Source organism: Astyanax mexicanus, chromosome 4 (genome assembly GCF_023375975.1).
Source record: "Astyanax mexicanus isolate ESR-SI-001 chromosome 4, AstMex3_surface, whole genome shotgun sequence".
Taxonomy (NCBI): Eukaryota; Metazoa; Chordata; class Actinopteri; order Characiformes; family Acestrorhamphidae; genus Astyanax; species Astyanax mexicanus.
The window spans coordinates 7,937,684-7,954,403 of NC_064411.1; the positions used below are offsets into that span (position 1 = coordinate 7,937,684).

Below are 16,720 nucleotides of genomic sequence, written 5' to 3' on the forward strand. Positions count from 1 at the left end.
CGATATTGTGATTCTCCAGCATCTGTGTTACTGGAGAGGATAAATACTTCTAAACAAGTAAATGCCAGGAATAATGGATTTATTGGTGTCAGTTTCACAGAATTTAACAACTAATATTCTTCACAGCAGGTTTACCCTATTCACTTGATAATAGCAGCATCATGTGGAGTAATGAAGCAGTAACTTTAGTAATATTGTGTCAAAACTAAAACAAAAGTTTTGAGAAACGAAAGTATAATCCATAACCACAGAATGTAAATTAAAAAACAAAATGACTATTATTGATATAAAAAATAAATCATGTCTGTAACCCGAATATTTAATATTGAACAGAGAGTTTAATAATCCGTTTTGTGTTTTAGATTCATAAGAAATGTGTTTGTGCTTTCAGTATTTTTTTGATCAGTTTTGTTTTCTTAGCTATGCTTTTGGACTGGTTGAGACCCTGTTTTAACAGGTAGGTGGGGACAAGTCAGTTATTGGCATCTGGAAATAAGCCCCGCCCACTAAGGTCAATCCACTTGCTCACAGCAGCACAACCCGCGATTTATGATTTGTGGGAAATGGCGAACCATCAAAGTGCGGGGCTTGCGGACCGGTTCAGAACTAAAGCTTTACCACTGCAGGGCAAGGAGGTTTTAAACGCCATGCCGCAGCTGTGTTTCTGGCTTTTTCTGACCCGTTAGCTTAATGCTCGCAGCGACCAGGTCTTACAGTGGCACTAAGGACTCAGTAGCAGAGCCCGCTAGCCTTCGGGCAGATCCCGCTACTCCCTCCCGCTGAGCGGCTCTGTGTCCCCAGGTACGGAGAGATTAAACGTGCAGAACCGGTTCGGTTAGTAAGCGCTCCGTGTGGATAAAACACCTCAACAGCACTCAGAAGCAGCGAGAGCCAGTAAAGAAGAGTGTGCTCAGTAGCAGCGCAGAGAAAGCCACAGATAGTAAAGCAGCGAGAGTGCACAGTAGCAGCACAGAGAAAGCCACAGATAGTAAAGCAACGAGATTGCACAGTAACAATGCAGAGAAAGCCACAGATAGTAAAGCAGAGAGAGCGCACAGTAGCAGTGCAGAAAAAGCCACAGATAGTAAAGCAGCAGGAGTGCACAGTAACAGTGCAGAAAAAGCCACAGATAGTAAAGCAACGAGAGTGGACACTAGCAACGCAGAGAAAGCCACAGATAGTAAAGCAGCGAGAGTGCACACTAGCATCGCAGAGAAAGCCACACATAGTAAAGCAACGAGAGTGCACAGTAGCAACGCAGAGAAAGCCACAGATAGTAAAGCAGCAAGAGTGCACAGTAGCAGCACAGAGAAAGCCACAGATAGTAAAGCAGCGAGAGTGCACATTCGCAATGCAAAGAAAGCCACAGATAGTAAAGCAGAGAGAGTGCACAGTAGCAGTGCAGAAAAAGCCACAGATAGTAAAGCAACGAGAGTGCACAGTAGCAGCACAGAGAAAGCCACAGATAGTAAAGCAGCAAAAGTGCACAACAACAGCGCAGAGAAAGCCACAGATAGTAAAGCAACAAGAGTGCACACTAGCATCGCAGAGAAAGCCACAGATAGTAAAGCCGCGAGAGTGCACACTAGCATCGCAGAGAAAGCCACAGATAGTAAAGCACGTGAGTGCACACTAGCAGTGCAGAAAAAGCCACAGATAGTAAAGCAGCAGGAGTGCACAGTAGCAGTGCAGAAAAAGCCACAGATAGTAAAGCAGAGAGAGTGCACAGTAGCAATGCAGAGAAAGCCACAGATAGTAAAGCAGAGAGTGCACATTACCATCGCATAGAAAGCCACAGATAGTAAAGCATGTGAGTGCACACTAGCATCGCAGAGAAAGCCACAGATAGTAAAGTAGAGAGAGTGCACAGTAGCATCGCAGAGAAAGCCACATAAAGTAAAGCTGCAAGAGCCAAAGAGAGTAAAGCAGAGAGAGTGCACAGTAACAATGCAGAGAAAGCCACAGATAGTAAAGCAGAGAGAGTGCACAGTAGCAGCGCAGAGAAAGCCACTTATAGTTAAGCAGCGAGAGTGCACAGTAGCAATGCAGAGAAAGCCACAGATAGTAAAGCAGCAAGAGTGCACAGTAGCAGCTCAGAAAAAGCCACAGATAGTAAAGCAGAGAGAGTGCACAGTGGCAATGCAGAGAAAGCCACAGATTGTAAAGCAGAGAGAGTGCACAGTAACAACGCAGAGAAAGCCACTTATAGTTAAGCAGCGAGAGTGCACAGTAGCAACCCAGAGAAAGCCACAGATAGTAAAGCATGTGAGTGCACACTAGCATCGCAGAGAAAGCCACAGATAGTAAAGCAACGAGAGTGCACACTAGCAGCGCAGAGAAAGCCACTTATAGTTAAGCAGCGAGAGTGCACAGTAGCAATGCAGAGAGAGCCACAGACAGTAAAGCAGCAAGAGTGCACACTAGCAGTGCAGAAAAAGCCACAGATAGTAAAGCAGAGAGAATGCACAGTGGCAACGCAGAGAAAGCCACAGATAGTAAAGCAGAGAGAGTGCACAGTAGCAACCCAGAGAAAGCCACAAATAGTAAAGCTGCAAGAGCCAAAGAGAGTAAAGCAGAGAGAGTGCACAGTAACAACGCAGAGAAAGCCACAGATAGTAAAGCAGAGAGAGTGCACACTAGCAGTGCAGAGAAAGCCACTTATAGCTAAGCAGCGAGAGTGCACAGTAGCAATGCAGAGAAAGCCACAGATAGTAAAGCAGAGAGAGTGCACACTAGCAGTGCAGAGAAAGCCACTTGTAGTTAAGCAGCGAGAGTGCACACTAGCAGTGCAGAGAAAGCCACAGATAGTAAAGCAGAGAGAGTGCACAGTAGCAACTCTGGAACTGTCTCTAGAAAAATAGGTGCAGGGAGTTCTTTATAATATTCCTCCTGATTTAATTGTCTTTTTGCTTCCTCTATATAGGCGTCCCTATCCATAATTACTGTGGCGCTGCCTTTATCAGCGGGTTTAATGATAATGGAGTTATCACAGCGTAATTGTAGTAGGTACTGCTGCTCCGCTAGTTTGAGGTTAGGGGGTTCATTATTGTTCCAGGGTACGTTTTTTCACTGCATATTTGTTAGCTCTTATGATTTTTCTAATTGTGTTAGGAACCTGAGAGAGATTTTGGGGTGAAAGGAGGAGGATTTTTAAGACCTGTCAGTATTTCCTGTTCCTCCAGTTTGAGGCTTTTGGAAAAAAATATCAGGGGATTCAGATAACTGCCTCTGGAAATGTATCCGCTGCTGCCTTTATAGCTCTGATTCTCCATCTGGAGTTGGACCCCACGGGGATGACCGGCCTAGCCTTAGACTGCAGTGCCACATTTTCCTGGTGGTGGTGTGCACGTATTAGATTAAATAAGTGTTTCATCAGTGTGCTAACATTCTTGTATTCTGTGCTTTTTTCATGTGGTTTATTTTAGTGTGTTTACTTTTTCTTAATTTATTGTTTTTTGCTTTTCTTCCCTACAGGTGCAGTAAGAGTTGGTGTATTTCCCCTCCCATGATGGGGATGAAGTTCATGCCTGTTTGGACCCCTATGTTGAATGGCCAAATTGGTTGGCTAAGAGGTTTGTCCCCCCTTTGTTGCAAAGTTATGGTTCTAAACTGAATCTTCTTCAGGCACAGACTTGCCAAAAAATGAGAGTGGGTTATTTTGGGGGCTTTTAATTTGACGTGTAGTCAAAAATGACCAAAAGAAATGTAAAAAATAAGAATAGTTTAGTATAGTGTAAGTATTAGATTTAGATGTGAAATAAATATAATAAAAGTAATGAAATCAAATAAAAGGTTTTGTAATGGCTTTCTAATAAGAAGCAGAGGTGTGTTTGAGTGTTTGTCCGAGCAGCAGAAGCTGTGAAATGGGCAGATGGGAGTTTTACTTACACTAAAGTTTCCTGGGGGCAAAAAGAAAAGTGACTGATTCAGAGAAACAACCAATCAAATTAAATTAGAGGCGGACAAAAGGCGTCATCTGCTAAATGAAAAAAGACTGGGCAGTTGGATCCAGCCATCTTGGAGGTGCAGAAAAGATGCACACTTTGTGAAGGTTAGATTTTTTTATTTAAAAAATATTAATTTAGTGAACAGGAAGGTTTTAAGTGATGTGCATTTTCAGGCTAATTGGCTCGCAGGATTAGCTACTTAACCTAGCTAGCTAACCCATAGCTACCATAGTTTACAGTATCTTTGATAGTCAGCTAGCCAAAAACAAAATTTTAGGCTAATTAGCTAGCTAGCACGTTTATATACTTATATTCATAGTTTAAAGTAGTGTTGATAAAGTCAGCCAGCCATTTATCATATATTAAACAAAGTTCACAGTCTAATATTACCTACAATTATATGAAATGAGGGTTTTTCAGACAAAATATTAAAAACAGTTTTTAAATTATGATTTTTTTTTATTAAGGTAAATAAATCAAGAACAATATGTGAGGGAAATTGAGACTATTAATCCATTTTAAATGATGTATTTCATTGAACACTGTGTTGACGATTTAAAACTGTGCTCAAACTAAATGTATGATTTGAACATGCCCTATTTGCAGTGTCCTTTAATATCCTTTAATGATCTGTTCCAGCCATTACCCTTTATCTTAGTTTCGCTTTCTTTCTAAGAGAACATGACACCCTAAATTTTAGAACATTAACTCAACCCTTTGGTCACATTTTTATGACTAGGCACAAATAAGAGATGACTGTAACATGTATGGATGTTTCTAGAATGTCTGTCCCTCCCAGAAAGTGGTATAAAAATGGTTGTAAAGAAAATGAGAGCCAGATCATGCTCTCATCTATCATCTATCATTTGTCTTGTAAACTGTATGTCCTAACCCTGTATGTATGTCTTTGTCTTTTCCAATAAATGTATTTTCTAATTACAATGACTGGTTGGATCGACTCAAGTTATACTCATCGCAGCTCAGTATCCCAATTTCCTCCACACATACAAGCTCAGTTCTCCGTTCCAATAGTTTAGAACGTGCAGTCAGCCTACATAATCAAGATCGAGTCAGCATTGCCCCCACCCAGATGCAGGAGGCCTTTCTGACCTTGAGGGTCCAGTCATGGCTCACTCTACAGAATTACTGGACTCTAAGAAACAGATGCAGACATTTTGTAATGTCCAGTCAGGAGTTCAAGCCAACATCAGTTCCAAGATGCACCACAAAATGCAGTGTTACTCCAATGTGCGTCCTCCAATGTTTTCACAGTGGTTCCAGCTGGTTAGTAGAACTACAATAAATATGGCCTAGAAAACCCATTTTAAACTAAAAGGTAAACATACATTCTTACTTGAGTTTCTTCATGTTCATGAATACAGTGTACTTCCCTGCATTCCATACGCTGATGAATCTCAGGTCAGATATCGTGAAGATCTCTTTGGTGAAGGCACCTCTGGATGAGTTTTCAAAGGTTATTTTCAAGGGACCCCCGCTGCCATCAAAATAATTGTGTGGTACTGGATGGTGCCAAGAAGCAGATATTGATGAAGTGCTTTTATAAAAAGCTTCAGAAATCTGGCAGAATGTTTCTTACATGTATAGAATGCGTAACTAAATTAAAATCTGTTCAGTGTAGTGAGCTCAGCAGTTTAATACCTGGTTCTAATTAAGATGTTAAATTAATTGAATTAGTTAATTAGTTAGTTTAGTTAATTAATCAATTAATGAATGACATATAAGGGGCGTGTCTTCTTCTACCGGGAACAGTCATTTTCATAACCAAGTTATCTAGAAAACACACTGAAATTACAGGTTTTGTAATTTAAAAAGAATTTTATTAAATCACACAGATACGAGTAAATAATCCATTAAAATGTCATAAATGTAGCTATTAGATATCAAATCACAGTGTATGAAGATAAATGAGAATTAAAATAAAAACATGTTATAATATCTGTATAGAAAGGAATAACTTGTCAGATTAATGAAAATTATTAAGTGGGGATTTCTAAAGGATGAACTAAGTTATTTTAAGTCTACGAAGCCGGTTCTTATTTACAACCAAGCAACTGAAAAGGAGTTGTCTATACTACAGGGAGATTTATAAAGGATTCAACCAAACCAAAACAATTTGCCAGCTCTGCCTTACTGTGAGACGTTAAAGTGGGCCTGCATTGGCGCCGTCCGTCTGTAGCGTGGTCGTCTGTTTCTTCACCCTGAGAAAGAATCACATGAGTCTGTCTGCAAGATGGTTTGACTTCCTGGTGTCAGCACGGAGCCCCTTCAGAACCCACGAGAAAATCCCTTCACTCTCAGCTGGCTTGCTGGTGGCTTCCAGACTGGTGGCTTCTGGGTTGAGCCTGACGGTCTCTATTCAGCTGAAACTTTGTATGCATAATGCATGGCTTCGTAGATTGTAAAATTGTTTTAGCTGTCTTAACTAAGAAAGCTAGTATTAATATGCTTAAAGAAGGTTAAATGAGTTGCACTAAGAATGCTACGCTAAACTCTAAACTAAAGCTAAAATGCTAAGCTAAACTAAAGGAGCTAAACTCCTCAACAACCACTAAAGACTGAACTGAACTGATCCATCCGTAATCCTGGACACTCTCCACTTTTATTCTCCACCGCTACTCTGTCACTCTCTGACTGAATCTGTTTGGACCTTAAGGCTACCATTGGCTCTGTGGGCTTTGGGGGAGGAGCAACCTACGTGTCTGTGTTTTCATTGGTTTTGGAGCAATTTCTGAGATTTCATATTTTTTTAATTAATAGACCAAACCAAAGCAAAACTCAATCAAACAGTGGATCAAAATACAATATTGAGTGTACCAATTCATGAGGAAAAATTCAAGGAAAACAATCTTAGAATTGAGTCTCAATAAATGTAAATTATGTGTTTTTCTCACAAATAGGTTGGTAACATTCCAGATAATCCTGAAGTAAGAAACAACGGATGGTACCTTGTCAAAAATAAAACAAAGGGTCATGTTTCTATTTAAACCCTATTAAATAATTGAAAAGATAATACAAACATGGTTAAACCACTGATAACCAAATAAAGCAAAATTATCAAATGCTAGTTAAACTTTGTTGATTCAGACTTGACTGTGTATGAAAATTTAATCAAGGACAGCATCTACACCCATACACTAGAAGTGGCATATTATTTAGTAAATATTCTGTAAAATAACTTTTTATTTAGTTAATGTATATTCTTATTTGTTCTTCTTTGTGAGAAATTCTCTTTGCCTGGCCTGTTGATCAGAATTTATGACGGGTGTGAGAGAGATCAGTTTACACCACAGAATTTCAGCTTACAAGGCTGGGAATGGAATCCAAAGCTTTGAACATTTCTTTTAACTAAATGAGTCTTATTTTCTCAATGCTTTGCAGGAATAACCAAGCATAAACTCTTAAATTGCAGTAACTCTTTGTGGATTGCGTTTCTGTGGATTTTAGAAAGTTGAATTATATAGTATTATAATGGCAGTCGGGTCTTCGTCCTGGTGATGGCACTGTTGGTCCACCTCATTTGGGAGACAATCACAGATGGTGACTATTATAGGTCGTAGAAGTCCAAAGTTTGACGGTTGTCTGAATTACTGTTTGCTGGAGGAATGTCAAAATATGTACAAGGTTTACCCAACTAGCATTTAGGTCTCTTGAGAGGACTGGAGAGATGAAAAAGTCAAATATGTCATTTGAAATTTAGGTTTGATTTGTGAAAAGACTTATCAAAGGCTTTTATTCTAATTCCAGTGCATCCTGGATGAGGTTTGTGGTATGTGTGTGTTCAGGTGGGGGAAGTTATTAAATTACATTAGGCCACCAAAAATAGGTAAAGTGGGTGTAGTGGGTGTTCCAGCAACAAAATCATTTAGTTGCAAGAATCCTACTCTACTCCCAACAACTATGACATCTAAATGTTAAAGACTATGTTAATCTAATGCTAATCTAATGTCTGGAGCAAGCTCTGGCAATGCCGTAGTTCGTACTTGAAAGACATTCCCTTCTTCAGAACTGAACTCTTACTGTAACTACCCTAAAAACTGAGCTCTGTCTCACGAAGAATGTTCTGGAATATCGAACATTCAAGAAAACATAACATGAAATTCAATAAACATCATCCCTGGATAAGAATAATTTTGCTGAACCTGTAAAATCGATTGTTAAATTCAGTTCATGTTTGTTTCTGGTGGAACGTGTCCCAAGTGACAGAGTAATACATTAGTGTAGGATAAGGTGTTCTGTCTGCAAGACTTAGGATTTGCACTTTTAATTGCCGTGGAACAAATTTGGGATAGTTTTCTCTCCTGTGTTACTGCACTTGTGTTTTTGTAGATGATTCTGTTGAGTAAAACTCTTCCCACAGTCTGAGCAGTAATACGGTTTCTCTCCTGTGTGAATGCGATGGTGATTTTTGAGATTACTCTGTGTAGTAAAACTCTTCCCACAGTCTGAGCAGTGATACGGTTTCTCTCCTGTGTGAATGCGCTGGTGTATTTTGAGAGTACACTGTTCAGTAAAATTCTTCCCACAGTCTGAGCAGTAATACGGTTTCTCACCTGTGTGAATGCGCTGGTGATTTTTGAGAGTACACTGTCGATTAAAACTCTTCCCACAGTCTGAGCAGTGATACGGTTTCTCTCCTGTGTGAATGCGCTGGTGATTTTTGAGCTCAATCTTTTGAGTAAAACTCTTCCCACAGTCTGAGCACTGATACAGTTTCTCTCCTGTGTGAATGTGCTGGTGCAGTTTGAGTTTACTCTGTTGATTAAAACTCTTCCCACAGTCTGAGCAGTGATACGGTTTCTCTCCTGTGTGAATGCGCTGGTGTCTTCTGAGATTACTCTTTTCAGTAAAACTCTTCCCACAGTCTGAGCAGTGATACGGTTTCTCTCCTGTGTGAACGCGCTGGTGATTTTTGAGCTCATTCTTTTGAGTAAAACTCTTTCCACAGTCTGAGCACTGATACGGTTTCTCTCCTGTGTGAATGCGCTGGTGATTTTTGAGAGTACTCTGTTGAGTAAAACTCTTCCCACAGTCTGAGCAGTGATACGGTTTCTCTCCTGTGTGAATGCGCTGATGCAGTTTTAGAGTCCCCGGTCTATTAAAACTCTTCCCACAGTCTGAGCAGTGATACGGTTTCTCTCCTGTGTGAATGCGCTGATGCAGTTTGAGATCACTCTGTTTAGTGAAACTCTTGACAGAGTGCTGATGTTCCATGTCAGGACTTTGCTCTGTTTCCTCTGTCTGTTAAATGTATCAAACAATTTCTGCGTGTTCTGCAGATTCTTCAGGATGGCTTGTGCTTCACTTCTTTCATAGATTTCAGGAGAAATCCTATAATATTTTAATTTCTGAAAAGAAAAAAAAGAAATAATTTAGTGTATTAAAATAAAAGCTGGTCAATTGACTGAAGAGAACTACCTAAATCAGTTACACTATATAGAAAATATTGGGACACCTTTATATTACCATAAAAGCTTCTATTCTTTTGTCCCATTCTAAATCCATACACATGTGACCCCTGGTACCTTATTTGATGACTTAACAACCTGCTTAATTGAAATGTAATAAGGCACACAGGAACGAAATGAGGCTGATGTTTAAGAACACATTTATTGTTTTTTTTGTGTCAGACACACTAAACAGGACAAATCACCTTTAATTAAAAAGAAATATATATATATATATATATATATATATATATATATATATATATATATATATATATATATATATATATATATATATAGTGATTATAAGCATCTACCACAAGAAGAGATTAATAAATGCTAAACACTTTTTTCAGGACACTCATACAATCACTGTTACCCATAAAATCCCTAGATATAAGACTACACATACATTAAAATCTGGGCCTATAACAATACTGGTCCCAGTAGTTTAGGTACTCTCACTTGGTAACACTTAAGTAAATTTAACCTGTTATTAATTTTACTTTCAACCCACCAATTAGCACACAAAATCCCCAAAATCAATAAAAGAAAATCTATAAAAAATAATACACCACTACAATCAAACCACAATACACACAAAATAAGATTTACACAAAAACTGTGACACTGCAAATTAAATTTATCAATAAGGGGTTGAAACTCTAATCCAAAAGGACCAACTACTTTTCACAAACCAAGTTAACCCTGCAGATCCAATTTTATGCTAATTTTTTTGTAAGTTTTACATACAACACAGAGACCATTCAGGGCTTAAACGGAAGTAGACACTTGGAACTAAACAATAGTTCACTTCCAGACTTTAATTTCAATTATTTAGGTTCCATTTGAGAACATCAAATGCAGAAGAAAATGTATATATATATTACAGGGCAAATTACATATCAGTGTTTTCGTCTGGGGGTGGACTATTGGTTGAAATAGGTGTCAATCACTTTTAGGACCCTGGAGAAAGGCTATGACCTGATTTGATTGGATATGCCACTGGTGCAAATGACGATCACTCAAGAAAAATAGTGGTTTGTGGAACAATAAACACCACAGAATCTAGAAGAGGACATCCTTAGCTTTGTATTCACGTACAACTTTATGTGAAAACATTACATTGTGTGGTCGCTAGGAGCTTGAGAATATGACGTTGCGGTTGTGCTGAAACTAAACGCGTGTTTGTGAGGAGAAGTGAGCAGGAGAATAAAGGACTTTATGGATATTTTATCTGCGGTTCAGTGCTGTATTGTGGATGCTGTGATAGTAAGTGAATTTTCTATAATGTAATCTGATGTAATTTTACATACTAATAATATTTTATAAGGCTATTTTTTGGGGAGGCGTGTTCCCATGTAAACAATGTAAAAAAAAAAACAGGCTGTTTTCAGTTAAGAGATTTCTGGCAACTGGTTTCATGTAGATGACTGTAAATTTGCATGCAGGTAGTTAAAGTAGTTACTAAAGAATATGAGTGGGTTAGTTGGTCGGTGTGTTTAGAATATTTGGCGCTCTTAAGCTCTTAAGAAGGCACCAGATAAATATGGTATGATGGACTAGGGCAACCCTGGGTCAATAGTCTATATTTATCACTAAAAACTTAATTTCATTTTAGTTTAAACTCTAAAAATTAATTAATGCAGAGCCAATAGACTAAAAAAACAGAGGGAAGAAAAACAGTGGCTACTATCAATGGCTGTACCACTCCACTTATTCACTGTGTTAGCTACTGTTTACTACATAAATAAGTAACCAGTCAGATAATACATACCAATTAGTAGTAAATGTGAAGGCCAGAACTCAATCTCCTTCACAGCACCTTCAGCATCAAGGCAAACACTATATAAAAGCATGAACACACAATTAGCTACCTATGTCACATGGAGTAATTAAGTAAAACAAACTTTACCCACCACTCAGCAGCTACACACCCCCAGCTGACTCCTGGTGCTCCCACATTCACTTTGAAATAAAACAGATCTTCTTTTAATAAACTGAAAATTACGAGTAAACTTAAGCTTTTAATAGATACTAATATTTATGCCCAGTACACCACCTAAAGCTAGTAATTAAATCAACTGTAGTTCAAATTACGACAATATAACATTAACACCAGCAAGCCATACCTGCTTAAAATATGGATTCCTCTCTCTCTCTCTCTCTCTCTCTCACACACACACACACACACACACACACACACACACACACACACACACACACACACACACACACACACACACAGTGCCCATTGAAAAATCCACCATGTGTTCCTTTAGTCTCTTCCAGTCAATAAGCACGATAAAACTGTCTTCCAATGAGTTATTTTAAAACAAAGCTTTCCCGACCGGAGCTTGTACCTGCCGCCACGAGACCAAACGCTACTTTGTGCAGGTCCCGCGAGACTACAAGCAGCATGAGGTAACGCTCTGCCAATCGATGGCTGTCAAAATAAAAGTCCTCCCCTCTACACCTAACCTAGAGGAATATTTGGGACAGCAGCATTAGAAAATATTCATTAAAACCTTCCCCACACCTCTGCCCGCTACACACATTATAATATGAAGTTTAGCTCGTTCTGCAGTAGACTGTCAGCAGGCTGCAGCCGCAAAATATATGTAGAATAAACTCTGCTGCTGTCCACTACTGAATACCATGTTGGACTACTACTTTAGTATCTCACTTTACACTGAAATACACTAATCCATACTATTAATACTGTACTATGTTGGCTCCTTTTTTGTTTACAATAAAGGTGTCTCATTTTATCTTATAAATATCTTTATCTGTAATTTCCTGACTTGCTGTACATCTCTATTCTTCACTTTCTATATTCAAAGTTATAGAAAGCAACCTGGCTGCCAGTGTCACACGATATGATTTGCTTATTATTTACTGTTTTCTTAATAGTGGTTAATTATAAGATTTTAAAATGTAAATTTTCATTTGTTTTTCAATAATTCAGTGAGAATTAGATGTTCTTAATTAAAAGGACGTAAACAGAAAATTACATTAAATTATAAAAGTTTCCACACAAATGAATCAGACAGTAATCCAAATCAATGCTTCACAATCCTGATTTTTTTTTTTTTTACTATTCCTGATAACAGTTCATTATTTTCCTCCACATTAGCATCAGGCTGACAGTGATTATGCACTCCTGAAGTGAAGACCTTTTTTTGTATATGTAGATCAAAATCGTTTAAATATAAAAAAACAAAAATGAAACTCGGTTAAGATTTATGTCAATGGCTTAACTGATTTTTTTACTAAATCAATATAGCGGACATGGTGACGTATCTCAGCATCGGGTCGAAGCCCAACTTCATCTGCAGAGCCAGAGAGCAGCAGAAGCTCTACACCAGCAGATTCAGAGCAGCAGCTCCGAGACCTGCTGCAGTTTTACAGAAGCTAACGTTACCCACAATTTTATCAACTCTAAATAAATGTTTCTAAAGCCTGTAAACCAGCTATCTGAACAATATGTATCTTGTTTTTAGTCATTTTTTCGTTAGCTCAGCCTAGCTAATGAATTAACATTTTACCTGAAATTTCAATTCCACCTTAAATATGATCACTTCTTATTGGTTGACTTGGAAATGTAGCTACACATTTAGTAAATGAAAATCTGTAGATTTGAAAAGCGATATGACTATTTTAACCCATGAAGTGTATTTCAGCATTTCACATAGAGACTGGCGATATGACCTAATACAAAATATTTTTTTTTTACCTACTAAAAATCAAACTACAAATGGTTCAAAACTTTATTTACCTTTATTCTGATTTCACTTAAATTTCTCTTTTGGAGTTCAAGTGCATCTGGATGGCAAATAAATATATATATATATATATATATATATATATATATATATATATATATATATATATATATATATTTATATATATACACTTCTAAAAAAATTGGGAACATTTAAACACAATATAACTCCAAGTAAATCAAACTTCTGTGAAATTCAACTGTCCACACTGATTGACAACAATCAATTTGAATTTACAAAACATACTCAGCAAAGGAGTCGTTCTGCAGGTGGGGACCAAAGACCACTTCAGTACCTATGCTTTCTGGCTGATGTTTTGGTCACTTTTGAATGTTGGTGGTGCTTTCACATTCGTGGTAGCATGAGAGAGACTGTACAATCCACACAAGTGGCTCAGGTAGTGCAGCTCATCCAGGATGGCACATCAATGCCAGTTGTGGAAAGAAGGTTTGCTGTTTGTCAGCACAGTGTCTAAAACATGGAGCAGATACCAGGGGGGTATTCCAGAAAGCGGGTTCAACAAACTCCAAACCTAACCCTGAACTCCGAGTTGACTTACCTCACCGCGTCATACTCAAGAGTTTTCAGTTCCACAGCAGCTGATCAGAGTTAGGTTACTCAACTCTGATTAGGTTAAACTCAGCTGAAGCGCGCTCACGGCTACCTACAAACAGGCATTCTCAACGGAGCGCTGAAACAGGGATTGACCATGAAAATGAATGAGGGAAAGCACAAGGCATCATATTTCACCCCTATTGAGCAGGAAATATTAATGTATGCGTATGCAGAGTATAAAATCATATTCAGACATAAAAGCAATTCAGCAGAATACCCCCCTGGAGACAGGCCAGTACACCAGGAGACGTGGAGGAGTCCACAAGAGGGCAACAACGCAGCAGCAGGATCGCTACCTCCTCCTTTGTGCAAGGAACAGAAGGAGACAGTGGAGAATGTTCTCTCTAGCTTTCATTCGCGCTGTCTGTCTCTCGCTTTCATTCACGCTGTCTCTCGACCGACACTTTTCTGTTTTTATGTTCTAGAATTTTTTTTTTTTTTTTCAGGCGAGAAACAAAGGGGTTAATCCTGGATACATGGAGATACTCAGAGTGCATTATTAATATCCTGACATTCTGGATCATTGACTTCTGTTACAAATCTGACAAAATTACTGTATTATTAAATATCTCAGTTATGGGTGTGCCATATATCGTATAAAATAATACAATTAAATATTAATTTTGTTGCAGTGGTGTATTGTCTTGAAATTTATTTATTTTAGTGTTTTGTCATATTGGCAAAAGCATCGCTATGGTGAAAATACTAAGTACTTAGTGAATAGGCAGCGGTGTTTAGCTGGTAGCTTAACTGGTAACTTTAGCTAGGTAGCTAGATATTGTTAGCTACTGGTTTAAAAAAAATCTGGTAACTTAGGCTAACTAGCTAACGTTAAAAAATGCTTGAACTTTAGCTTGATAACATTATATACTGATTAAAAAAACATTTGTACCTTTACCTAGCTAGCTAACATTAGCTACCCGGCCTCACAAAGCTGAAATCAGGTTCTTGTTTGAATTGTTTGTAATGTCTATATTAAGCTAGTGTTGCTGAGAAATACAGTTTAGCGCTGGTACATTATGATACTATTCTGATCCAGAACACATAATTCTTTAATACAAGTAGAATTATAAAGAAATATATATATTTATTTTAGCCACTGACAGCATGATTTATACTAGGAGAATAAAAAAAATCAGTGGATTTTAGAGGTTTGACTGTAGAGTTGCTGGGTAAAACAGTAAAATACAGATAACACTTTTAATAAGTGTACATCAATTAACTGTGCATCCTGCATTACATGTGATGAAAAAATATGTACTTTTCTTACTTTATTTTTACTGGAGTGGCTTTTGCAGTTAAGACCGAGCTGAATAAATAAATACAAATATTTCTTATTAAATAATAATATTCATAATAATAGGATTAGCTGATATACTGCTGAGTAAATAAATAAAAAACTCTCAAATAATAATAATAATAGCAGTATTTTTAACTTAAAACATGTTTTTAACCACTATTTATTCATAAAACACGGAGCTCAGCACCTACCCGCAGCACAGAAACACACAGACCGCTGCTGAGGTACGGTGGCTCAGAAAGACCAAACGTAGCGTAACTGCAGTTCACCACTAAACAGCAGGGGCCGCCAAAACTTCATTTAACAGCATTAAAGTGCCTCATTTTATAAAGTTAATCTAAAACAAAGGTATTTTATTACTCTGTTACACTTACAACAAACGTAAAATCGGTCCTGGTTCTGATCTGCTATCAGTCCGAACCCAGAAGTAGATCCATGCTGAGACTGGACCAATGTGCGTTTTGAGACCCTGATTTTATGACGGATCCAGATCAGATTTAACCCACATTTATCTCAGATTTATCTCAGATTTACATTTACATTTACATTTACATTTATGGTATTTAGCAGACGCCCTTATCCAGAGCGACTTACAACAGTGCTTCAAAGTTACTTAAGATATCCAAAGGTAGTTTGTAGACTAGGATCAAGAGATACATAGAGCTTAATCATGTTAAGAACCCTAGGAACCTTTTTTTTTTTTTTTTTTTTAGTTTAGGAACTCTTTGAAAAGATGTGTCTTCAGTCGACGTTTGAAGACCGTGAGTGACTCTGCTGTTCTGACATCCAGTGGAAGTTCATTCCACCACCTTGGTGCCAGCACAGAGAAGAGTCTGGATGTCTGTTTTCTGTGTGTTTTGAGTGATGGAGGTTCGAGCCGAGCCGTACTGGAAGCTCTAAGAGCTCTTGGTGCAGATCTGGCTTTGACCATCGCCATCAGGTATGAAGGTGCTGGTCCGTTTTTTGCTTTGTAGGCCAGCGTCAGGGTTTTGAATCGGATGCGGGCGGCAACAGGAAGCCAGTGGAGGGAACGCAGCAAAGGAGTCACATGACTGAACTTCGGAAGATTGAAGACGAGTCGTGCTGCCGCGTTCTGAATTAACTGTAGTGGTTTGGTGGCTCTCAGTGGAAGACCAGCCAGTAGAGAGTTGCAGTAGTCAAGTCTTGAGATGACAAGAGACTGCACAAGCACCTGAGTGGCATCCTGAGACAGAAACGGTCGAATTCTTCGGATGTTGTACAGGAGAAATCTGCATGACCGAGTCAGATTTGCAATATGGCTCGAGAACGATAACTGGTCATCCATTACTACACCAAGGCTTCGTGCTTCTGCCGATGGAGTGACCAGTGAGTTCTCGAAGGAGATGGAGAGATTGCTGTGAGGGCTTGTAGTTCCTGGGATGAACAGAAGGTCAGTCTTGCTGGGGTTGAGTTTTAGGTGATGAGAACTCATCCACATCGAGACATCACTGAGACATGCTGAGATGCGGGATGAAACCTGAGTGTCGGAAGGAGGAAATGAAAGGATTAGTTGGGTGTCATCAGCATAGCAGTGGTATGAGAATCCATGAGAAGATATTATTTCACCCAGAGAGCGAGTATAGAGTG

At 38.5% G+C, this 16,720-nt stretch overlaps 5 protein-coding genes across 16 annotated transcripts in view; 2 read left to right on the forward strand and 3 right to left on the reverse strand.

Moving 5' to 3' along the window:
- The window catches only part of LOC125801109 (zinc finger protein 501-like), a 286,089-nt gene that overhangs the window by 261,958 nt on the left and 7,411 nt on the right, over positions 1-16,720 (forward strand). The window lies entirely within an intron of this gene.
- Positions 1-16,720, forward strand: part of LOC125801144 (zinc finger protein 585B-like) — a 252,436-nt gene that overhangs the window by 167,895 nt on the left and 67,821 nt on the right. The gene's annotated exons all lie outside the window — the stretch shown is intronic.
- LOC111196147 (zinc finger protein 239-like) overlaps positions 1-16,720 on the reverse strand; it is a 99,256-nt gene that overhangs the window by 56,503 nt on the left and 26,033 nt on the right. Inside the window, exons 1-3 of one of the 9 annotated variants that reach the window (XM_049477738.1) lie at positions 11,545-11,792; positions 11,332-11,380; positions 11,190-11,257 (exon numbers count right to left, since the gene is read on the reverse strand). The exons of 2 other annotated variants lie outside the window; for them this stretch is intronic. The gene's annotated coding sequence lies outside the window, so the exon portion shown is untranslated. 6 more of the 9 variants (XR_007438659.1, XM_049477740.1, XR_007438658.1 and 3 more) reach the window with 6 other exon arrangements.
- LOC125801181 (zinc finger protein 585A-like) overlaps positions 1-16,720 on the reverse strand; it is a 182,959-nt gene that overhangs the window by 21,607 nt on the left and 144,632 nt on the right. The window lies entirely within an intron of this gene.
- Positions 6,942-9,179, reverse strand: LOC125801633 (zinc finger protein 239-like). Its single transcript, XM_049478407.1, has one exon. The coding sequence runs from the start codon at positions 9,177-9,179 to the stop codon at positions 8,229-8,231; it is 951 nt and encodes a 316-aa protein (XP_049334364.1). The 3' UTR covers positions 6,942-8,228.

Bases quoted from the DNA above. Each gene is read 5' to 3' on its own strand.
- LOC125801633 (XM_049478407.1), bottom strand. From the start codon at position 9,179: ATGGAACATCAGCACTCTGTCAAGAGTTTCACTAAACAGAGTGATCTC.